The 16,575-nt window shown below is 47.0% G+C and overlaps 1 protein-coding gene across 11 annotated transcripts; it reads left to right on the top strand.

Moving 5' to 3' along the window:
* Window positions 1-473: 473 nt before the first annotated feature.
* On the top strand, window positions 474-16,014 carry LOC108033707 (gastrula zinc finger protein XlCGF57.1). Of its 11 annotated transcripts, none has more exons than XM_050885584.1 (8): window positions 1,785-1,939; window positions 3,701-3,795; window positions 6,411-6,517; window positions 6,626-7,991; window positions 9,907-10,074; window positions 10,905-11,645; window positions 12,252-12,464; window positions 12,552-16,014. In XM_050885584.1, the coding sequence occupies exons 4-8, from the start codon at window positions 6,839-6,841 to the stop codon at window positions 13,157-13,159; spliced, it is 2,883 nt and encodes a 960-aa protein (XP_050741541.1). In that variant the 5' UTR covers window positions 1,785-1,939; window positions 3,701-3,795; window positions 6,411-6,517; window positions 6,626-6,838; the 3' UTR covers window positions 13,160-16,014. The 11 variants fall into 11 exon arrangements, with proteins under 11 accessions (XP_050741542.1, XP_050741547.1, XP_050741546.1 ...); XM_050885587.1 differs by having other exon boundaries at window positions 6,411-7,991; window positions 10,905-11,075; window positions 11,160-11,645; XM_050885585.1 differs by lacking the exon at window positions 1,785-1,939 and adding an exon at window positions 474-796 and having other exon boundaries at window positions 6,411-7,991.
* Window positions 16,015-16,575: the final 561 nt, after the last annotated feature.

Genomic DNA, 16,575 nt, shown 5'->3' with positions numbered 1-16,575 from the left:
TCCAAAACATTCCCGGCCCTTATTGTTTTTTCAATTATTATTGTTATTTCATTGATCATCGATCGTAAAATTAAAGAACCCCGATGGTAAAAATTTTAGTTTTCGACGAATACGAATATGTCTTACAAATATAATAGAGCTGGCTAAAATGCATACGTATGTACTTTAAATGCAGCCGTTTTGGATGTTCATTAGTATCGGAATCAAAAATCTATCCCAATACAGGATTTTTGAATCCTATTTGTAGTTGTATTTTGTAGTCTTTGAAAGAATGCGTCCACAAAATCTAGTTGTGTAAATATTTTGTGCTATTATTCGAAGACTTTTGAAAACTGTTTTGGTTAACATCGATGTTTACGCCGGTAAAGTCGGCACTTTAGCATGGCTGTTAACTGTTAACAGCGCTATCGATAGCTCCACTTAGCATCGATTTCCCAGCGTGACCGTTTGTAGTGTGGTTGGTATATGTTGGGCGAGTGGTATATTTTCTAGAGCCGGACGAAACGCTGTGAAGCACTGCTTCTCTCTCTTCCGCCCGCAACTTAAACTCTGGATCCGCGTTAAATGTTGGGAAAATAAAAAGCAGTCGAATTAATTAACCAGCTCAAGTCGACGCTGAGCAGTGCGCGCAATGCAGTTAGTGACTAGATGAGAGTGATAACCGGGGTCGAGGAACGTGTACCTAGATCGCCATTGAGAAACTCGGAACGCCGTTGGTCGAGCAGGGACGCTACTGCACCAGAAAAAGGAGTGGTACCTGCTGGTCTGTTGTGGATAAGAACTAGCTTGGTCGCTGGTGAGTACTATTCGAAGCGGCGGGTCCCGTGGTCAAATTGGCCAATTGGACCCGGTCGCCGTCTGTGCTTAGCCGTTTTGCCGCCTTTTTGTGCCCAAGCCCCGAAAAAGCAGCCCACGGTGAATGGCGGGGGGCGGAGGCAGAGGCAGAGCGGCGGCAGCGAATCGTTAATAAGAACAACGCAATCACACGCACACTCATGCAGGCCAGCACGCATTGTATCTGTATCTTGCGGTGTCTCTCGCACTCGCGCTCGCTCTCTCGCTGCCTCCACACCTCTTGCCAGTGCTGCACTCTCAGCTGTTTCGTAGCCGGATTCGACCAGAACTGTCTCTGCAGGTGGCTGGTTGGTTTGTCTTAGTTTAGTGATGTAGCTGCTCAAAAGATTATAACTCTTGAAGGTTGAAGAAGTGTGCTTTAAGTTGGTTCAAAGTAGGATTCTAATTGGAATGGAAAATAATTATCAAATTCATAAACTTTCATCAATTAATCAGATAACAATTAAGGGGAAATGTATATTTCTTAGTATCTTTAAAGATATCTTTTTTCTCTTCTGCTCGGATAACTTAACTGGAAATCTGGTTCACAGAGAATATATATTTCATGTCATTTATGCTAATCGTTTTCATTAATTACGGCGGAATAAATTCTGCTGAAAACAGCTAGAGCTAGCTACTGTTCACCCATCACTGCCCCTGCCAGTGGTGCGTGGGCCATACAAAGGATGGCCACAAGTGCCGTGAGAGGGACTGCTTATTGTCAAAACTTTGAATAAGAATATCAAACAAGAGCAGGGCGACTGTCTTCGGAAGTTCGGCAGGTAAGACCCCAACTGGAGCCTGTGCTGCAGAGAGAGATCCTCTCGCCAAACCGGCTGCACTGGCTCTCCCACCGGACTTTTGTGCTTTCGGCTGTCGCCCGAACGCGCCGCACGAAGAACTTTACATCGCTCGCCTTTGCCTGCTCGCCTTCTGCTGCCTCCGCGTCTCATTCAGTTTTCAGTTTGCTTTGCTCTGTTCGCCGTTCACCACCGCCTCTCACCCGCGCGGCGTTTCGATTCTGATTGCCACTACTGTTGCACACACACACATACGGCCGGAGAGTGTGCCCGTGTGCCCGCCACCACCACCACCGCAAAATCAAGTAAATTTTCATATACTGGCGTCATAAGAACGAACACCGTACTGTTAAAAAGCTTGTAGAACTGCAGTGCCGTCGGGGCAGGGGGAGGGTAGCGGGGAAGGGTGGCAGAGGGAGGAGCGGGGCTGATTGGAAACAATTGTGTTTATTTGTGAAATTCGCAGGCAAAAAGAATGCGAGAAATATTAATCAAATGACTTTGCGGTCGACTTGGCTGCCAGTGTGTTGGTGTGTTGTGAGAGTGCGAGAGTATCTGTGTTTGTGTGCGCGCTGCGCACATCCACAGCCACAGAGTTCCCATTAACGTCATCATCGTGTCATTCCTGCAAGAGGCGCAGGAGAGGGGCGGGGAGACGCAGGGTTGCATTTTTCAGAAATTTATTAACATTGTGCCACTCGGGGCGATCGGTGGAGCTCTTAAATTGGCACTTTTCGCCGCCATATGGAATGGCACTTGCGACTCCTTCGGCTTTTCCAGCCGTCTGCTGTCGGTGCCGTGCGCTCGCCTAGCTGTTGTGCTTAACAATTATGAAATGCACACTAATTGGCCGTAATGAAAATGTGACTCTCCAACTCGATCCTCCCTCTCTCCCTCTCCGTCTCCTTCCTTCGGTGCGCCGCTCTCTCGCCCGAAACTTGAGCGACAGCCAAACAAAATTAAAAATAAAAAGCGGCAGCGGCGGCAATAATTATAACTATAACTCGGGTTTCGGATCTCGGCACATAGAATGTGAGCCAAGAGGCAAAACTTGTATCGACGCGCCGCCTGTACTCGCTTCTCCGTCTCCGCCTCTCTCGCGCTCTTCCTCTCGCGCTCGCCGCTCTCTCAGCTTTCATTTTTCTGTCTCGCCTCGCTTTATTTTGTACTTACGCTTTGCGATTCAATTCGTTTTTATTGGTTTTCCGCTTTAGGCGGCTGGGAATTGTACGTAGCGTCGTTCGTGCAAAACGTTGTTGTTGCTGGGCCCGGGGGGTGGGGCGGACGGTGGCGTTGTCGTTCAATGAATAATGAGAGACAATGTAAGGCGAGGAGCGCGCGAGAGCGAGAGGGACGGGGACAGGCGAGAGCGAGCGAAACGAGAACAACACAAAAAGCAAAGCAAAAGTGCACGAAAAGCAGTGGGCAAGGGAACGAAGAGCAGGAAAAAGATACAACTTTTTCCCTGCTGGCAGCCAAAAGCAAAGCGCGGTGGGGAGAGGCAGAGAAAGAGGAGAGGAGGCCCCCCGTCCAGAATCTAGAAGAAAGGCAGAGAAGACTGGCGCTGGCTGAGATGCACGCACGTACTGCTCTTCTAGATATAGATACAATTAATTTGATTTGTTAGCACCGCTCGCTCGCCCGAACGGGAATAGTTGGGAATGTAAAATTTGCATCACCCCTCCCCGCCCGATCCGGCCCTTTCGACTCCCATTCCGATTCCCATTCCCGTTCCCTTCCAATTAGAGTTAGAATATTTTGCTCCTCTTTCCACGCAGACGCAGCTTTGGTTGGGATGTGTCTGTGTTTGTGACTTTTGCATATATTGGCTGCAAATAAGTTTTCGCTTGATTTGCTTTGCCCCCTGTCCGCTCTGCCCACATCCATCCCATGCATGTGTGTGTCTGCGTGGAAGTGGGACTGAAAATGAAACTGGAAGCAAAGGGAAAAGGGGGAGACTGTACCGCGGGCCGTTTGAATATTTCGCGTAAACATAAACACCGCAAACAAACTGTTGCTCACTGGTTATTATTGTTGCCATGTCTCCCTCTCGTTTCTGCTCGCAGGTGGCCCAAGGAACACATCTGAGTACACCTCCAAGTCCGCTCCTGGCGAGCCCCCAGTAAATCCGCCGAACCGGGCCAAAAGAGAACCACATGAGGTAAGTGATTTCGATTGCTGTCGCACCGAAATACAGGGTGACTTCACCGCTCACCACCCAAAGGGTAATCCACCCCGCGGTCTAGGGAATCTTGTGCCATATGGCCTATTGTTTGTAAAAAACTGCGTTTCTGGAATATAATCCTTATTGCTAACACAATTCCACGGAAAGTAACTGCAAGTCCTGACTATTTTACGACCTTTGTAATGACGGAGTTGATAAATAGACTGACAATTGCCTACAAAATATGTGTACCCGACAGATTTTTTTTATATTTTTCTTCTATAGTTCATTTAAGGTATTTTTGGCAACAATATTTTACATCCCATGGTAAATCTAAAACTGTATTCATTCTTTCACTTGATCAAGCTAGGCATTTCCAAGTATTTCAGAGGAATCGTCTGCAAGATCTGTGTTTGGGGTGATTAGTGATAGAAAAAGTTATGAAGGTGTCTCGACGATATCCCCAAGTTTGACAAGTTTTTGAAGGAGATATTGAAAACCGGAAAACCCGGGAGCTTCCCTAAAATAACTTTCTTTTGATCAGCTACCAAGTGCTCGGGTTTTTGACCCTCGTTTGCGGTTTGCACTCGATTAATTCGTGTTACGGCGATGCCAGAGTTACAGTTACTTAACAGGGCGTGGGGACCACCCCTTGGAGATTGGGCCATTTGTCTTGTGTTTTGTGCTCGGCTTCATCAGCACTTTACACGCCCCACCGAAACCCGCCCACTTTTTGTTTTTCTGCCCGGGCCTGGCACCCGCACACATGTGTGTGCAGAGATGTATGTGTACGTTTGCACACACTCGCACTCGAATTCATTCCTACCTCACCACATTAAAAGTGGCGCCCTTTTTAGTGTCCTTTCTCCCGTTCGGCGCTCTCCTAGATGTTTGCTGAATTATTTGCTCCAGAAAAACAGGAGAGTGTGAGAGAGCAATCAGGGGGCCCTTCACGCCCTCCCCTCGCTCTCTCACTTCCATTGCTTAGCCTGTAAGCTGTAAGCTGTAACTGTAAAGCGCTTAGCGAAAGGGACAAAACCAGGACCTATGCAAACACTCCCCTCCTCTCCCGCTCATGCGCGCTCTCCTTCTCTGCGCTGTTGGCGCCCTTCCGCCCCTCCCTCACTCTACATCTATCTTTAATTCGCAGCTCGCTTTTTCCTAAGCACGCACACACTTACGCGTTGTCTTTAATCGATTTGTACTTCTTGATATTTACATCAGCGCCCTCCCCACTCTGCTCTCCCCGCAACGTTGCGCGCTCTGGCTCTCACGCTCTTCTGCTTGCATTCTCTGATTGGATATCTAATCCTGGATCCTGCCCCTCCCCGGCTCACCAGCCTCAAGTCCCAGCTCCACTCCCTTTTTCGCTCCCTCGACGTTCGTTTGCTGCCTTTCGCCATTTACAATTTATATAAAGTTATTTCATTGTGCTCACCCTGCCCTGGCCCTCCGCCCTCTTTCTGGCCTGGTGAAGACATAGCAATCGGGCATGTGTTGGTGTGGGTGTGAGTCCTGCGGTCCGCTAATGGCCAATTTATATCACTCCTAATGCCCAGCAGCAAAATCAATAAACTGGCCAACATCTTTTTGCATAAATTAGTCCTGGCGATGATGTTTGCCGCAAGTGTGTGGGGGTTGGGGCCAACTGTACTTGCACAATGTGTGTACATGGCACACACATGCAGATGACACTCGCATTGTTGAGGGGTTAACGCTCGCACGTTGCACTGCCAATCCGTTGTGTCCTTCAGCGAAGGGTCCTGACAACATGCCGTGGGAGCATCCCCCACCGTGAGTTCACCTTTTGTCCGATCGTCGCGGAGCCTCAGCAGCAGGCTATTTTCGATGAGGTTTGCCTGCTGGCGGGCCACACGCCCTAAGGTATGCAGCAAGATTCGGGAAATGAGCGGAGCATTGGGATGACCGAGTTGAACTAAGCTCATGCGGTGGGGCGGTCCATTTGGACTCCTTTGGAACTGTTCAGGTTCGGAAACGCATCCGCATTACTGAAGTTCAGGGTGTGAACTTCTTGGTGGACTTATATTTCTAATTTGAGATAGTTGTTTGGTGGTGTAATGCATTACATACATTAACAAAAGACCGGTGGTGCAGTAGTCCAACTAGCCAGCCAAAAACCTTATATCGAAGTTTATTGTGCCGTTCAAAACAAAATTTTATGTCAATCGCTAGAATCTCCCAAATCGCCGCAGCACCAAAAGGTAATTTAGTCAATATCTGCTTTTAAGTTCTATATAGAACTTCTAGTACACATGAATTACCAAACTGTCGAACGCAACTGAAAATTCAATTCTTAACTAGGATTCAGTAACTTATTCTTATTTTTAATTCTAGAATGATTTATTTTGTATCTATTTTTCGTTTTCAAAAGAAGATAATCAAATAAGAAAACTTAATCTTACCTTATCTTACAAAGTCAATATCTATATTTTGCAATAGTAAAAGTTCAAATGGCACACCCACCCTAACGCTTAGGCGGCATTTGTCAAGTGTTTTCAGATATGGTATAATCATCCATTCAATCCATTTACCAAGAAAAACGCCTTCTCAGTCCAACAGATTTGATTTCTACCAATTTCATCCCCTTCCAGGTGAACGATATTAATTGGCTGTGCGCAATTACACAGTCACACGGATCAGCTGCCACAGTAGCAACACACCCACACCCCACAGGAGCAGCGGCAGCAGCGATTTCATGGTAATTGTCCCGTCAGCGACGAAAGCAAAGACCAAGAAAGATACCTGAGCAGCCAGAGATTAAGTGACACCACCTCCACCTTCCACTTGCATTTTTTGTTTGTTGTAGCCACGCTCAGCGAAAGCAGTCGACAGCAGCAACAACAGCAATATGTAGGCGCTCCACAGCAGCAACACATGAAATACAAGCAAGAACAGCAGAAACCAACCCCAACAACCAGAAAAATACCAATAACTCCCAATACAACACCTCAACATCACCAAGATATAGAAACCAGGGAACCAGCCACGCCACAACGATCGCCCGGATCTGGACACAAGAATGCAGCACGTGAGCGCTGCTAGCTCGGTGCCATCAGTAGTAGCCCCTGTTGTGACCACTGGTGGGACGACGATCACCTTGGGCGGCCCACCGCCGCTCCCCAAATCGGAGCACAAAGAGGATGGCAAGCCACCGCACGGCATCGAGATGTACAAGGTGAACATCGAGGACATTTCGCAGCTCTTTACCTACCACGAGGTCTTTGGCAAGATCCACGGCGATGTGGTCAACCATCAATTGGCGGCGGCCCACGGAGGGCAGCTGCCACCTCCTCCGCCGCTGCCGCCGCAGGTCACCAGCCATGCGGCGAGTGCAGCGGCAGCCGCGGCAGCAGCGTCGACCAACAATGCCGCCGTTGCAGCGGTAATGGCCTCGGCGAATGCAGCAGCGGCCGCGGCGGCGGCTGCTTCGGCGGGGGGAGGACTACCGCCGGCCACCAGCGGCAATGGGGGCCAGCAGGTGACGGTGACGACGACCAGCAGCTCGACAAGCAGCGGCGGGAGCACCACCAGTGGGGGCACCACGACCACGGCGGGTGAGTTGCTTATGCCTAAAATGGAGGGCGGCATTCATGGCGTGGACGGCAGCGGAAACGGCGGCAATGGCGGCGGGCAGAACGTGGCGCTGGCGCCGGACGGTACGCCCATTGCGACGGGGACGCACGTCTGCGACATCTGCGGCAAGATGTTCCAGTTCCGGTACCAGCTGATCGTGCACCGGCGCTACCACAGCGAACGGAAGCCGTTCATGTGCCAGGTGTGCGGCCAGGGGTTCACCACATCGCAGGATTTGACGCGCCACGGCAAGATCCACATTGGCGGGCCCATGTTCACCTGCATCGTGTGCTTCAATGTGTTCGCGAACAATACGAGCCTGGAGCGGCACATGAAACGGCACTCGACGGACAAACCGTTCGCCTGCACCATTTGCCAAAAGACCTTTGCCCGCAAAGAGCACCTGGACAATCACTTCCGCTCGCACACGGGCGAAACGCCCTTCCGTTGCCAGTACTGCGCCAAGACGTTCACGCGCAAGGAGCACATGGTCAACCATGTGCGCAAACACACGGGTGAGACGCCACATCGTTGCGATATTTGTAAGAAGTCCTTTACGCGCAAGGAACACTATGTTAACCACTACATGTGGCACACTGGTGAGTGTGATTGATTGGTGGGGGCGGACAATGCGAGCGGCGAGCGCCAAACAAAAAGACAGATCAGAATCTCTCAGAACTTAAACCAAAATAAACTCCAAGACAATCTCCAGTCAGACCAAATTCTATCCATAGAGTACAAGAACAACAACAGCCATCACCACATCACACCAACCAACCAAACCAACCAGAACCAATCAAAATTCAACCAACCAACCAACCAAACCAATCAAAAAGAATTGACAACAAGCACCGCAAAAAATATCTCAACTTCATCGTGCGTCCTACGTCTTCTTCCACCCACTCTCTCACCCTCTTCTATCTCGCTCATCGCTTGTGCTTCTTCTACCCGCCAACTCCCACAGTCCCGCCCACTGTACCTACACAGAGAGAAAAATAGAGTCTAATTGGTCGTTCATTTGGTAGCTTTCCTGTCCAAATCTCTCATTAATCTAAATCTCGAGATGATATGTTAAAAGTAACAACATTCAATCAAACTTCATTCCGTTAAAAACAAACATTAATATCCAATATTTCGAAACATAATTCTCACACTAAATCAACATGGAATGTTTACTTTGTTAGCTTTTTTTAAACTATGAATTACCTTTGCAATGAAAACTCTAAAGCATTGAGAATATGTTTCGTTGCATACTTTTTGGTGACTCCGTTCTTGCTTTGAAATCTTTAGAGTTTTCAGAAAGAATTAGAGAGTAATAAGATAATGCTGATATTGTACTGCTTTTTTCTCTGTGCCAACTAACGCTTCAAGCGAAGGAATCTCCAGAGACTTGGAGAACGCTTCTCGCCTAATCCCGCTACAAAATTAAAAGAAAACACGCTCACTCGCTCATACCGCTCCATTTCCCCCCAACCATGATCTATGCATCACACATCCCCAGCTTCACCACGTCTAAATCATGCTCACATGCACCACCAATCCAAACACTTCATCCAGTGCTCGCTCCACTCCACCACTCCAGTCCAAGTCCAATCCTTCACTCCCGACTCGATTCGATTTATAATGCCTGTGCAACTTTGTCTACGCTCTCTCTGCTGTCGAACAGGGTGCTGAAAGCAAAGAAAAGTCAAGAAAGTAAAGAAGAAAACAAAAGTTCGTTGTTGCTGCTTGTCGATTGCCAACGTCTCTGTGTAACTGCGACATTTCACACTCGATCACACACAAGCAATTGGAACACACACGACACACGACACAAGACACACAAACCACATCCCAGCTCACCTGCGAACAAGTATCTGCTGTGCAGGGATCTACTATCTGAATCCTTAGCTCTTTGGCGAAGCTTTCTTTCGGGACTGCACGTTCCACGCAAAAAGAAAACAACACTGAACAGAACCACAGTAAATGCATCCTGCAGACCGGCATTGAGTAGAAGCAGAGTTGACAGGCACACACAAAACAAACACATCCAATGAACATCCACACCACATACAATCCACACCACATCAGACACCACCACGCCCACGTCCATATGCCCGAGCCAGCAGCCTCCGTTCGCTTCGTTCGTTCGAAACCACAACAACGCAAGCCACGGCCAGTTTCACACCAAACAGAAAAAAATAATGAAAGATTTAAATACAGAAAATTGTAAAACCCACCCACCCACGCAGCCACCCAACCACTACCAAAAAGAAATGAAAAAATAAAAACACTGGACGGTGCGCGGGGATGGGTCGGGAGATCTGAAATTTTGTTTTTTCTCCGATTTGCCACTAGTTCTCCAAACGCCTCGCATCGATCCTTTTGGAGAAGTAGCCGCAGATCCGAGCCATGCGAGAAAAAAGAAAATGCTTGCGCTAACGAATGCGATTTTGTCTTCTCGAACGAGATCAAACGCCATTCCCTATATACAACAATCCGTTCTGTTCTGCTACCCTCTCCCCTCAAATCCAGGTCAAACGCCGCACCAGTGCGATGTCTGCGGCAAGAAATACACGCGCAAGGAGCACCTAGCCAACCATATGCGATCGCACACCAACGAGACGCCGTTCCGTTGCGAGATCTGCGGCAAGAGCTTTAGCCGCAAGGAGCACTTCACCAACCACATACTCTGGCATACAGGTAAAGAGACAAAACGAATCGTAAGCCCGCTTCCTGGCTCCCGGCCCACGATCCCCGGTCCGCGATCCACGATCGATCCTGCCAATCCCAACCCCAAGCTAATAATTCCTCCAGCTACAGTCCACGACACACGAAATACCTTCTCTACACAGACACTTGGCGGCGCAATAACGAACTCTCGCTAGGATTGGGCTGCAAGCTAGCTGCAGTCCACTGTCTTTTTGTACTACTACTACTACTGCTCGAATTCTTTAAAAATTACTTCCTAAGCGTAGCCCAAGTCTGAAAAGGATAATTATTTAGTTAACAGTCGATTTGGCTTTAGATTGGCTTTAGATTCCATACGGATTGAACACAGCTGTGACTATATATGAATCATGGTCAGATAAGATTTGTGAAGTAATGCTAAAAAACTATTATTGATGACAAGCTATAAAAACGGGTTCATATATTTACCTTTTCGTAGCATAAAAACAGTATCAGTATCTGTGTTTATTGTTTATTTACGTATATACACTGCCTTTTGAAAAGCACATGGACGATATATATTATGTAGCCTCAAATATTTAGCAATAAGGCAGAAGTTGCAACCTTGCTTGCACTCCCTTGGATGCTAGCATGCAAAAATCGATCGCGGAGACGGTGAGCACCCGCATGCAACTCGCAGTGCCTTTACCCCGTCGTCAAAAAACCAAGTATCGCCGAGTGTCCTGTGACCCGCATCCAGCTAGCCCATACCATGACCGCCCCCATGTTCCTTGGCGACGATTACTAATCTCTAAATGTTTTCTCGTCCCATCCGCGCGACACACACACATTTGCCACGCAAGCAGGCGAGACGCCGCACCGGTGCGACTTCTGCTCCAAGACGTTTACGCGCAAGGAGCACTTGCTCAACCACGTGCGCCAGCACACGGGAGAGTCGCCGCACCGCTGCTCCTACTGCATGAAGACGTTCACGCGCAAGGAGCACCTGGTCAACCACATACGCCAGCACACGGGTGAGACACCGTTCAAGTGCACGTACTGCACGAAAGCGTTCACGCGCAAAGATCACATGGTTAATCATGTACGGCAACATACAGGCGAGTCGCCGCACAAGTGCACGTACTGCACTAAGACGTTCACGCGCAAGGAGCACCTGACGAACCATGTGCGCCAGCACACGGGCGACTCCCCGCACCGCTGCTCCTACTGCAAGAAGACGTTTACGCGGAAGGAGCACCTGACGAATCATGTGCGCCTGCACACGGGCGACTCGCCGCACAAATGCGAGTACTGCCAGAAGACGTTCACGCGGAAGGAGCACCTCAACAATCACATGCGCCAGCACTCGAGCGACAATCCGCATTGCTGCAACGTTTGCAACAAGCCGTTTACGCGCAAGGAGCACCTGATCAACCACATGTCGCGGTGCCACACCGGCGACCGGCCCTTCACCTGCGAGACGTGCGGCAAGTCGTTCCCGCTCAAGGGCAACCTGCTCTTCCATCAGCGCAGCCACACCAAGGGCCAGGAGATGGAGCGACCATTTGCCTGCGAGAAGTGCCCCAAGAACTTCATCTGCAAAGGTGAGTACGCTCAATGATTGCTGCTGTGCGTTGCATGCATCCAGTGGAGGCACGCGTGGCGTGGCGTCAGCATAGTGTCCCAGCCCCAGCTCCAGCTGCAGCTGCAGATACAAACCAAAATCAAATCCCCGATCCCATCCTGCCTTTCAGTTGCTGTTACGGGGAGTGTTCTCACAGCCAACATGCGTCCTATTTTGGGGGTCACGTCTAGACAGAAACCAAACTATTTTTTCTACATTTTTAAGTGGCACTCAAAGAATGCAATTTTTTATTAAAACTCTAATATCACCAGTAAACGACGCAGTTCCCAAGGTGAAACAGTGTAAGAAATAGTGTTTTTAGTTGTTGACTTCTTATCAACAACTAAAAATCAATCTCGTAAAAGAACGATTACATGAGTTTGTAACGGTAGAAATGTTAGTAGAGCGTGATTTATAATTGTGTTTGTGGTTACACTAAGCCTGTCCAGACGTTTGCCCCTGAAGGCCCATTGGTATCCAGACATTGACTGTGAGAGCAATCCCAAAAACCTTACCCGAACCATTTTCGAAATTCGAGATCCCCGACGATCAGATCTTCATGTCGCTTCCATTGTCCGTTTCGCAGGTCACTTGGTCTCGCACATGCGCTCCCATTCGGGTGAGAAACCGCACGCGTGCACTCTGTGCAGCAAGGCGTTCGTCGAGCGCGGCAATTTGAAGCGCCACATGAAGATGAATCACCCGGATGCTATGATGCCGCCACCACCCGTGCATCCGCATCCGCAAATACCGGCTGGTGTGCTGACGCAAGTCAAGCAGGAAGTGAAACCGATCATAAGTGAGTCGGCAAACACGACTGCGCTAGCGCAAGCGAGTCTCCCCGCGCCCAAGTTGCCCAACTTAACCGGCCCTCCTACCGTTTCAGTTCCCCACCACTCGGCGACCACCACGATGCACACCATTCAGCAGATCACGGCGGGAGCGGCGGGCGGAGCCGGAGCAGTGCAGCTAACCCCGGGCCTGGTGCCCCTGGTCACCTCCACGCTCATATCGCATAACGCGGCTGCCCAGCAGCAGTCGCAGAAGAATCAAGCAGCCGCCGCAGCAGCAGCCCAGCAGCAGGCCGCAGCAGCCGCCGCTGCCCAACAGCAAGCGGCCCAGCAGGCTGCACATCAGCAGCACCAACAGCAAGTGGCCGCCCAGCACCAGCAGCAGGCCGCAGTGGCTGCCCATCAGCAGCAGCAACAGCAGTTGCAGCAGCAGCAGCAACTTCTACAGTTGTCCATCCAGCAAGCAGCTCACCATCATCAGCAGGAGCAGCATCGCCAACAGCAGCAGCAGCAACACCAGCAGCAACAGCAGCAGCAGCATCACCAGCAGCAACAGCAGGGCCACCCTCAGGCCCCGCCACCGCAGCAGCAACAGCAGCCGCCGCCCATCGCCCTGATCAGCGATCCAAGTGCTCTGGCACGCGCCGCCATCCAGCTGCAGCATCTGCCAGCGAACGTGGAACAGCACCCGGTTGTTTACTAACAGTAGCCCCTCCTGCACGGCTACACTCCCACCACAGCCCACTCCAGCAGCACGACCAGCACCTCCATAGCCGCCACAGCGGCCGCGTCGACGCAAGCGGCGTGGTGAGGCCAGCGTGCCACCAGTGAGCCAGTGTGCCAGTGAGCCGAGCTGACGCGACATCTCTATATAGGACACACACCATAACAAGCACACCCCATATAAGCAGCTAGTTGTATGTACAATAGTTTTAGCGGCGCGCTGGTTACGCTGATCTGTGGCCCCAGACGTAATCGTAGTACGCAGGGGTTCTGGGGTGTGTCGATTTTAAAAGAAACCGTTCGTGGGGGGATTTTAACCCATTTATCCGAAAGTGGAATAGCACATTTTAAACTTGAACGAAAAAAAATTGATCTGGAATGCCGTTGGAATGGCAACAATTTCTGTGGCACCTCTGAACATTTTGAGAAACCTTTTGACAAGAATTCAAATTATATATATATTCTTAGAACGAATAACATATTAAGCAAATTTGGTCTCCCAAGAATCAGAACACCCCAGAACATTCCCAGATGCAGTAACGACTCGCCTTTCCCCTTTACCAATCGCAAACGAACTCAACACTCCTTAACTAGTCTGCCGCCGCCAGCTTTAACGTGCAATACGAATCATCTCATAGTTTGTTCTCGGTATCTCTCTTTGTGTATCTTTAATGCTTAGACGCTTAGCGTCTAATTTTATTCACGTGTTTTCTACATTTCTGAAATGTGTGCCAGGCGGCGCGTGGTTTCGGATGGGTCGATCGTTAGGTTTTCGTATTACCCGGTTGCTACTTAGCTGCGCTCAGTGCATCGTACGGGTCCGACGACCATTCGACTCGTCCACTCTTCTCGCTAGACACTTTTAAGAAGGGGTTTTTGTGGCCGTAACCAGCGAAAGCGCACCATCTTGTATTTTTATTGTGTTTCTACTAAGTTACGATTATATCCATACGGAGCGACATTCATAGAAAGCATCCTCATCATACATAAACATATGCAGATGTGCATAGGCATAAAATTATAACATATACTTATAGTTTGTAAATAACACGCAACAAGACCCTTGGAAATCTTTCGAAAATTATTATCACAATTGTATTATTTTTGCATTTTCCAAGGCGACTAATTGATAGCGAGCAAACACGCGTACTCTTTCACATATATTGGCCAAGAGTAGTCCTTAACCCAGTTTACAATGTCGAGCCCCGAGAGTGGGGCTGTGATCATTATGAGATATATATTATTATGAGACAGCGGAAATAGAAGCAGCATAACAGCAGACACGACTAACGAGATAATGAAAGGGGATTAAACAAACAAATTATTATATTTAATGTTAGTTGAACTACTAAAAGTAATAATTGAGAACGCGGATCGCCCGAATGGAGAAGGGGGCTCCGCTTGAGCGAGAGAGTAGTTTTTAGTTGGGCGTGTCGCCCGATCATTATGATTACAATTACAATTACGATTATGATATATGAATACTAAACCTATAACAACAAGTTATTACCCCACTATTAAAGTTAACAAGCAACAACAACAACCCATACATATATATACGACTAGGCACAACTCTAAAATTAATTATAACTCTTAACTGTGCTTATGTTGAAAACAACAAACATTAAGAACAAGTGAAAGCCGTAACGAATTATAAGTGAAACAATTAACGAGGAAGCCCAAGCGCCACAAGCAACAACATATCTGCTTTAAATTTTACAAAAAATAAAACTGAAAATGAAAATAAGAACATATTAACATGAGTCACCGTTTAATAATTTTACGAAGAACCACAATACACAACCAGAAGTACTGACAGACACCCCGCACATTATGCTTCCTTTAAATGCAACATTTTACACATTTAATTGTCGAGAATTAAATGCTTAAAATACAATTTAAATTTAGTTTACCATACTGTAACTTTACACGAATAAACGGAAAATGTAAAACTGTTTGTTTGACCATTTGAAGACACGACTTGGTTTTATTTAACGCGTTTATAGGCAACAAAGTGAAAGTTTTAAATACACCAAGAATGCAGGGAACAATTGAAAATTGTATAAAAATCATCATTGAAACATTCAACACGATCACGTTTTGCTTTAATACACTGAAAGCTGATTTTGAAAGCCTCAAACACTATCATGCGTCTATATTATGTAGTTGATTGTCCGTATTAGTTTTCGGTGTTTTTGGATTTTTGGTGATGTGTATAGAGCGCAGTATATAAAATGCATATAGAGATATATATTATTGTACGATTATTATCAATACATAGCTGATATGTATGTGTAGTATGTGAAAGGCAATTTTAAGTAACGACCCCAAGGAGCAAATTCACTTGTGTTGCAATATTAAAACAAACGAAATAGTTTATATGTAAGTTGCGTAGTGCATAATGTGAGAATAGAGTAACTTTCTCCACCCACACTCACTGACAGACAGACACCCATTAACCTTATAAAATATGCTGGGACAGCGCTGAACATGTTTCCTAAAGGCAGCGAACACGTGGAGAAATTAACAGGAGAAGCTGAAGAAAACGCTTGGAAGGCCCCAATTAACGTAACATTAAAGCAACAAACAGTAACAATACTAAATAGAAACAATAATGTACTATAAATCAGATACAATACAACACTATATATACCTAAAATATATGCCTATACGACAGAAATTGGACAACAAATGAAATGCATATAAATATATATATATATTATATATAGTATATATTGTACAAGTTACGAGTAAAATGTAATTAAAATTGATGAAGTAGTAAGCACTAAACAAAACAAATAAATGAGCAGCAAAACGCGCAGCATAAGCATAAAATCGCATTTTGGAAACACTTTTTTCAGCATTCTAATGAATAACTATGAAATCAGTTTTAATATTTAATTTAATGTTCTTGGCAGCACTACTGGGATTTTTTGATTTTACGTTCAGTAGGAAATGTTTTGAAATTAAACTACTCAAACCTTTTTTTTTATAATTTCAGAGCAGCTTTATCAGAAAATGTGGAAATACTATCATGACAATTTTATAATTTGGAATTTCCAGTATGATAAAATAAATAGCTTTACCTTGGAAAAACTTGTTTATAGAACGACACAGTTTGAAGTGGTTTCTAAAAAACTTTATGTTGTATTCTAAGTTTTTTCGTGCTATAATTTGAAAACTACCTTTACATCGAAGAGGGAAGCATTTTTTAGGCCAAATTGGGCACAGCACTACAACGATCTTCCATTTTTTAATGCTCTTCGAATATTTTTGTCTTTGAGTATTAATAGAATCCGGTCACGTAAAAGTACTTTTTCTGTGCTAAATGCGCACTCTTAATGTCGTTTTTAAAAGTGAACTAATTTGCAGTATTAAGCGCCCGCTATTGGTTTT

The sequence above is a fragment of the Drosophila biarmipes genome, chromosome 2L (assembly GCF_025231255.1).
Source record: "Drosophila biarmipes strain raj3 chromosome 2L, RU_DBia_V1.1, whole genome shotgun sequence".
Taxonomy (NCBI): Eukaryota; Metazoa; Arthropoda; class Insecta; order Diptera; family Drosophilidae; genus Drosophila; species Drosophila biarmipes.
This window is presented reverse-complemented; position numbering and strand designations above follow the sequence as displayed.